The 8,729-nt window shown below is 36.5% G+C and overlaps 1 protein-coding gene across 1 annotated transcript; it reads right to left on the bottom strand.

The window, feature by feature from the left end:
* Positions 1-7,248: 7,248 nt before the first annotated feature.
* On the bottom strand, positions 7,249-8,365 carry LOC148029910 (abscisic stress-ripening protein 2-like). The gene is made up of 2 exons (XM_087687151.1): positions 8,096-8,365; positions 7,249-7,733 (listed from the first exon to the last, which is right to left on the bottom strand). The coding sequence occupies exons 1-2, from the start codon at positions 8,303-8,305 to the stop codon at positions 7,587-7,589; spliced, it is 357 nt and encodes a 118-aa protein (XP_087543277.1). The 5' UTR covers positions 8,306-8,365; the 3' UTR covers positions 7,249-7,586.
* Positions 8,366-8,729: the final 364 nt, after the last annotated feature.

Below are 8,729 nucleotides of genomic sequence, written 5' to 3'. Positions count from 1 at the left end.
ATTATTGCAATTTGAAGAGAAAACTGGTTTGTTGGGCATTTTAGGCTGAATATGATCATGATATAAGTGTTGGTTTATCTATGTAGGATGCTACTAAGTCAATGGATAGCATGTGGAAAATAGAAGAAAGTGGCTAAAAATGCATTGTCTTGTAGCAATATACATGGTGAAGTAAGGTAGATGCAATAATATGGGGAAGATACTCTAGTATTTATTCCCCGAAATCATTACATAAGAAATCATTCGGCAAGCCCTACCACTAAAATGGTAGTGAGATAGGGGAGCATGAAAATCCTTGTATTGCTTTGCTTGACCATGAGTCTGAGAATAATCTCACTCAGTATGGATCATATGAGAATGGTGCATGGCCTGTGGACATAAATCGTGGTTGCCATATGAGGACTGCAAATAATTCTTTAGGGGAGCTCTATGTTGCATGTCCTAATGCAAAAGTGATAATTGGTAATGTAGAACAAGACTAGCACTTCTTTGTGCAAGATAGTTTCTCATATGCAATGATTTTGGGATACTAGCCTTATATTACAAGAGTGTATATGGAAACAAAAGTGCTTGCTGATGATTCTGATTATGCAAGAGTTAGAAGCAAGGATGGGAGGAAAGTAGTCCAATTTTCTACTATTTGTGTTAATCATCCTAGGAATTGAGATACACTTCGAGAGTCTCCTTTGTCTCCAAATGCAAGGGAATTCAAAGACCCGGATTCTCATTAAACTCTGCTATAATGCAACGCTGCAATAGTGTTATTTACAGAATGTTCTCACCTCTTGGTGGAATGAGGTATATATTTACTACTGGTTATTCTCAATTTACAGCAAACAATTCATGTTGGTTTAAGCCTATGGAAGCTATGTGTAAGGTTATTTATGAAACGGGCTACTAAGGAAGTGAGAGCATTGGGATTGTTAGCTGAAAATGAAGTTATATCATGCCTCTTTTATAGGCTGAATATTTCTGACACTATGGTTGAAATTTCAACAACTATACACGTAGAAAATGAGACTAAAAATAGAGTGTTATCAGTATGTTCTTTGGATATCTATGATGTTATAACAGTGTTGTCTTAGCAAGAAGGATTACAATGGACTAAAGCAACCATGGAGGTAAAGTATAAGATGGTTGAAAAAAATATAAAACTGGTTGCTTTGATGCTTCCACCAGATAGTGAGGGTCTGTATGAGAAAGTGTCAAGGCGGCCAAGTTTGTGGAGTCCTAAAGATATAGGTCATCAGTTTACAACTAAAACATTACTAGGATTAAAATTTGGTGTAGAAGGGTTTCTTTTGCCTATTGAAAGAGAATATTTTATGTAGATGTTGGCTAGGCATGGGAAAACATTTGCATTTCAACCTGTTGAAATAGGTTGTGTAGATCCGAATGTTGCCTTTCCTATGGTAATATTTTTAGTGTGCCACATGTACCATGGAACTTGAGGGCCTATTCAAGTGTCGAAATCTTACTTGCCAAAGCTAATGGATTTGCTAAATGAAAATATTCGCATGAAGATTTTGGAGCCCTCTTAATCCTTATACTCAAATCGTTGGTTTACTATGTCGAAAAAGAATGGAGCTTGATATTTTATTTAGGATATGCAACCGTTCAATAAAATGACCATAAGAAATCTGGGTACACATCATGTGGTTGATGAATTTATAGAGGCTTTTACATGCAAAGAAATCTATTCTTTGGGTGATCTTTACTCAGGATATGATCAGTTTTATTTTTCACTTGAGAGTAGCGATATCACAACCATGAAGACTCCCTTGGGGTTAGTGTGGATGTGTACTCTTCCATAGGGTGCAAGGAACTCAGTGGCACACATGATAAATGCTATGTATAGGGTACTCATGGATTTTATACCACAATTGACAATATCCTTCTTGGATGATGTTCCAATCAAAGGGTGTGTAGTGGATGAAAAGAATGAAGAGATGGATGTTCATGAGTGCATACAGTTTATTGCAAACCATATTGTTGATTGTGAAAGGATTTTGGCGCGTCTAGAAGAGATGCATTTAGCTCTTTCTAGAAAAAAGTCAGTCTTTGGAGTTAAAGAGGTTTTGAGTATTGGGCATATGTATGGGCCCTATGGACGAAGACCATCACCAGTGAAAAGAGATGGGATTGATAGAATGCAAGATGTATGCATGAATGTATCGGAGATACCTAGATTTTTGGATGCAGGTGTGTTCCATTTGATATGGATCCCTCACATTGCACATGTAGCTAATACTCATTATTAGCTCTTGTGAGGAAAGTTTAAAGGTTTCACTGGGAAAGGAAGCATCAAAAAGCAATGAAGAAATTGAAGCAGCTCTTGAAATCTGCTCCTACATTGAGAAAGGTTGATTACTCACATGGGAAGCCTAATATCATTATTATTGTTTATACGAGCCCAATCAGGATTGGATGGGAAATTGGGCAAGATGATGAGGAAGGGCAAAGATATGCAATTCAGTTTGGTGCTAGAGTATAGAACAAACAACAAAGAAGATACCCACAAGTAAAAACAAAATTATGGGGAGCCCTTAAATGTGATAAGGAAAATTTATGGGTGCTCATATAGTCATTGTGATGACTGATTGTTTGCTGGTATTGGGTATGATTACTAGTTGTGCTACCCTAGACATTGCTATACTCTGGTGGATTGCATATATCAAATCTCTGAGCCATGAATTTAAACATATTGTAGGAAGAGATAACCCAATGGCAAACAAGTTGTCTCAAGCACGCTATGAGAATGAAGATGGGATGATGGATGAGAAAGAATATGACTTTCTTGTGGCTAAAAATGATGTTTTGATAGGTGAAACTGAATTGGCAGCTATTGTAATGACAAGTACATCTCTCATGAATGCAAGGACAACACTAAATGCAATAAATACACTAACTAGTGTATCAAGTACAAGTGCTATAAGAGGGAATTTAGCAATGCAAGGAGTTGCTACATAACTAACAGAAGCTTGAACAACAAAGAGAAAACACTTTAGAAGTTATGTATCTTATGTAGAAGTATTTCTAAAAGACAAATATGCTAGAGGGTGGTTGAGAATTGGTCAATACCTTAGCACATTAAGAAAGCAAGACTAGTGGTTGGATGAGGAGTTTAAGAAGACCAAGAGGAAAGGCTATGGGTTTTTCTTAAAATATGGATACTTGTGGAAACATGCTAAAAAGAAATAGGGTATGCCATTGTGAGTTGTGGGTAAGAGAGCTTCACAAGTAAAAGTTATGTAAGAATTTCATAAAAGTCTATGGTTGGCCATAGAGGTATTTGGAGTACTTTTGCAAAGGTCAAAGAAAGATATTGGTGGCAAGGCATGTATAAGGATGTTGCTCACTTTGTGAAAACATGTACAACATATCAAATGTATTCATCTGTGAAACATCGGGATTGATTGTAGCCCACATATCCCTTGTCTCTTCATTTTAAGTGGGTGGTGGATTTAGTCACAATGCCTATAGGTCTTTGGCAAATGAGATATCTTGTACTTGCAAGTGAAGTCTTTACTAATCAAGTGGAAGGGAGAGCTTTACGTACCAAGACAACAAATGCAGTGTGTACTTTTCTCTTAGAAGAGATCTTTTGCTGGTATGGTTCTGTAGGGCAATTTATAGCAGATAGATGTGAATTGGATGCAAATGAAGCCCATGATTACTTTGTATGGTTGGGGATAAAGCTTGCTTTAACTTCAGCTTATAACCCTAAAGGAAATGGAAAAAGTGAAAGAGGTCACTCACCTATTGTGAAGGCATTGGAAAAAGCTTATGGAGAGAAGGTAAAAGAGTGGCCACGATTTCTCCCTTATGCTTTGTGGGCTAATAGAATAACTCATAGTGCTAGGATATAAGCATGTTGAATTGATGTATAGTCAAAAACCTATCATGCCGATAGAAGAGACGACAATCATATGGAGTGTGCTACCTTTGAAAGAGGAAATGAATCGAGAGGATTTGTTGGCCTTATATATTAGATAGCTGGAAAGGAAGTCAAAATACATAGAGATAGCAAGTGCAAAATTAAGGGCAACAAGAATATAGAACAAGAAACGGTTTGAAAAAAGACATATGTTGACGCTAAGAATAGAAAATATGGGAATTGGATGTAGTTTATGATAGCAGTTTAGACAATCAACATTGTGCCATGCGTAAAGTCTCCAAATGATAGTTTGGACCCTATGTTGTAAGAGAGGTTTTTGATCATGTTACTTAGCATTAAATGAGCTCGATGGGATAGCCATAAAACTTCTAGTAGTAGTGAAAAGGATCAACTTATTCAATAGGAAAGAATTTATTGCCTATGAGTTGCCAAAACTAGAAGAAAATAGTGGAAATGTTAAAAGGGCTAGGTAGAAAGATATGGAAGATGAAAAAGAAAAGGATATGGTTGCAGAGAATGAGGAGGACTTAGAATCTAGTGAAAACTAGGACTTTGACACATACCAGAGGATGTACAAATGCAGAGGGGGTGGATGTCATGCCACTACTACATAGATACAGTGTGAAAAACCCTAGAGTGCATCATCCTCGAGCTTTCTTATTAATCTAGAGAGTTAATGCCATATTAGTCACTAGTATTAGTGTCCATAGTATAAATGGTCCCAAAATTTCATATTTTTGAACCATCCATACTATTGACGCTCACGCTAATGAGTAATATGGCATTGACTCTCTAGATTAATAAGAAAGCTAGACGATAATGCATGCTAGGTTTTTTCACACTGTGTTGATGTAGTGACACGACAACATAGTCTATGCAATGCATGTTTCTCACTACCCACAAAGAAAAAACAGAATTGCTCTTTCCAATGTAAAAGTTGGAATGTGACTTTGTATGTTAGAGTGTGATGAACGATGAAGCTTTGATACCCCTTTAAACTTGATGTTATTGAATCCTTATTTCGTTATCAAGAATTGAATTGAGAGAAGGGTTGTTCTCGAGAGGGGAATTTCTGCAAGGTATGTGGTCTTAGTTTTACATTGTTTTTGGTTTTGTGTTCTTTGTGATTGTTGTTTTTAGTAGGTGTTGATGAAGTTCAAGTTGGTGCAACATTGAAATCGGTTACAAGATATGTCTTTGTTGGTTGCTTGAAGAAGGATTAGGCTTTGAGCATACATAAGGACAAGGATATATTAAGGGTCTCCACTTTAAAACTTATTTTCCTCTCTTATATGTTTGTTGTTGCATTAAAAGGTTCATGAAGAGAAAAGAAAGAGGTGCACATCTTTCTCAAACTTTTGATTTTTCACTAACTTCTTGAATATTGAGTCTTGTAATGGAGAATTTATTTGAGCTTCAAGTTTCCTTGCACAAAGATTGGATATTCTACTAACTGAAAGGAACTTCAAGAATCTTGTTGTGATCTAAGAGCATTCAAACTTTGTTTGTCTTGATTACTAAGTTGTGGAAAAGGATTCTTTAAGCATACATTACAATGAGCTATTATAGGTAGCTTTTCGTTCAAAAATCCTCGCTATTGAGTAATACCAAAAAAACTTGTGTTGATAATCATGCCTATTTGTCAAAGCCTTTAACTCTATCAGTGAACCTTCTCTTTATTTATCAAGTTGTGGACGAGGTTGTGGATAGGGTTTTCTATCTAACCACTCACACGACAAGATGTCTTTTAAGAAATCCGCCCTCTCCCTAGCCAATACAGTTTAGTGATACTATAAGTTTCCCATGGTTGATCCCCTTGGCCTTATGGAGCTTGAGGGTTGTACTATGAAAAACCATCAAGATCACATGTGTTCAAAGGTTCTTACAAAATACCTTTATTCACATATAACAATGGAATCAAATGACCCCTCTTCCTTTAGAATATTACACTTTTGTCTTCGATATGCAACAAAAAATATCCTTTTGAAAACATAATCATATAAGTTTATCTGTATTTGGTTAAAGAAAATATCCTCTTATAGATCATACGTTTTACACTTAACATTTTTTAGCATTCCACCTCCTAAGTATGGGAGTTCATGAAAAGTTGCAATTAAAGGCTTCTAATAGTGTGGTCTTGTAACGAATATCTGAGGTGCATATATGACTGCATGAGACTATGTTTTACTTTCTTTTCTTTTCATATTTAATTATCTTTTAAAATATCTTAGTTTTTCCTTTAAAAAGAATAATCTTTCTAGTTTATGTTGGATTACGATAGGAGACAATCGATAAGATTGTGCAAATTTTTAATATGTGTGTTTAACAACAAAGTGGAGCTAAAAGCATTGTTAGAAAAGTTAAAATTGACTAAATGACTATAATTATTAATTGAAAATTGCATGTAACATGATTAAATATGCTTTCTTGTGAGATTCAAGAGAGAGGAATATGCAAATGTTTTATGGCACAATATTCTCTCTCTTATATAAAAGGAAAATTAGTACATAGATAACAATGCATATGTTTTTTCATTGAGAAGTGGATTATTGTAGTCATGAAAGGGGAAGCATCCCCTACCATGCTAGAGGATAAGTTAATTTAAAATCATGAAGGTTCCTTTGAACATGAGTTATGTGAATCTTTCTTGCTAGCTTTTTGAGCTCTTCGTGTATTTGCAAGAAACTGGTACTTGTTTAGAAGTAGAAAGTTGGTATTATGAATCAAGACATGAAAGTGATGACTCATTTAATTCATAAGCATACAATTACTTAGAGATTACATTTTCAAAGGGTTTCATTTGTTGTAACAATACCTCAACCTTCCTAGTTTATCATGGATCAAAATATGAGGTTGTAGACAAAATTGTGCAAAGTTTTCAAAGCTTGTTTACGACAAAGTTGGACCACTTGAAACATTGTGGGAAAAGTGAAGTGGATACACTCCTAGTTTAAGGACTCATTCGACTTTTATTATTATGATATATAACATGCTCAAATAAACTATGCTTTAAGATTCGAGAGACATGAAGATGCAAATGGTTTATGGCACAAGATTCTCTCTCTTAAGTGAAAGGAAAATAAGTGTATGAATAAAATGCATATGTTTTTCAAATTTTTTAGGGTGGTAAAATCATGTATAGAAATGCTAAAGGACAAATTTACTTAAGAACTTATAGGTTCCTTTGAAACATTCATTCAGTGAATCTTCACAATGTATTTTTTTCAGCTCTTTGTGTAGTCAACATTTGTTTGAAATTAGAAGATTCATATTACAAATCACTAAAATTTATGGATAGACATGAGATCAAGGACCCATCCAATGTACAATTATCCTATGAGTTAGAGATGTTTGACCAAATATAGAGTATTGTTCATTGATCAATGTTTTTTAAGTAGGATAATATTAGTGTTGGTCTTGATAGAACAGTGGAACATGAGTGATTATTCCACCCTATCATTATTTTTAAAGTAGGATATTAGCCTTGGTCTTCCTTGAAGAGTGATCATGAGTGATTATTCCACCCCATCCAAGGTAGCACATGATGGTGATCTTGTTGCATGTAATTTGTTATGTTATGATATAGGTACCAAGAAAATAGATTATAGTTTACAATAAAATGCTACAATATATATTCTCATTCGAATATCATGGCCTATCATAGCCTCCACATGTCAAATGTTTATTTCTACCAACCCCCCTTGTACTTTTCCTTCTCAAAGTGCTCATATCCTGCATAGCCTGCCGACCCGAGGGATGCAACACCAGCCAGTTCAGCCTCATGCTTATATTTTGAGGCATGTTGGACATCCGTTCTTGCCTTGTTACCTTCGTACTACAAAGGAGCGGTAGAAAAGAATATTAAGGTGGAATGTGATGTCTCTAAGCATTATGTACATACATATACATAATACACACGTGAGGTACACAACACATAATATGCATACACATATACACTGATCATAGAGCACACATACATAAGACACATATTCATGGACGCATATAGGATATGTTAAGTATGGAAGTACATATGCACCAACATATACGTACATGTGTACGCATTACACATTACGCATATACTTACTTGCACATATACAAGCACGCATTACTACGATATGTGAATGAACGATGACATTACTCATACATGCTACATGTGTCTTTGTGAAAAGAGCGGCGACTATGTGTAATATATCTTACCAAGGCGAAGGCACCCGCAGCAACTGCGCCAAGCTCGCCGAGGCGCTCATTGCGCTGGTATTCCTTCTCTTCCCTCACACGCTCGTAGTTGTGGTCGTTAGAAGGGCGGCCATATCCATAGCCTTCTTCTCGTTCGTAGCTGAAGGCGGCGGATGGTGCCTGCCCATTATAATACTCGCCGTCGTGGTGGTACTGGTGTGGGTAAGACATGGCTGCTGATATCTGTATGCGTGAGAGGGATCAAAAATGTAAGCGTATAGATATTTGCTTGACTACGAACAAATGCGGCTGCTCGCATCAACCTTTATAGGAGGCTGGAGCACAGCGCGTGGCTTTGATCGTCTAACGCGTGAAGAACCGGATTCCTCTCGTCTTTTGCTTTACGTCGCCGTCATCCCCACAAAATTCCACGGCGTCGTCTTTCATAATATAGATTCTTCCACCTCCGCGCGTCATCGTTAGGGTTCTTTTACACTTCCCGCCGGAGCCCTGAGCTGACCCGTCTCTCCATCCTATCCGGTCGTCTGAGCAGTATAGATAAGAACAAGGACCTTGACAAACTAAGGCATTGAAACATGTCCGGATGCACAAGCTTGGCCGGGGAAAAGAGAGCGCTATGTTTTCAAACTTGGTG

Source organism: Lygodium microphyllum, chromosome 10 (genome assembly GCF_053477565.2).
Source record: "Lygodium microphyllum isolate KBCC chromosome 10, Lygodium_microphyllum_v1.1.10, whole genome shotgun sequence".
NCBI lineage: Eukaryota > Viridiplantae > Streptophyta > Polypodiopsida > Schizaeales > Lygodiaceae > Lygodium > Lygodium microphyllum.
Note: the sequence above shows the minus strand (reverse complement) of the source record. Positions and strands in the feature narration are given on the sequence as shown.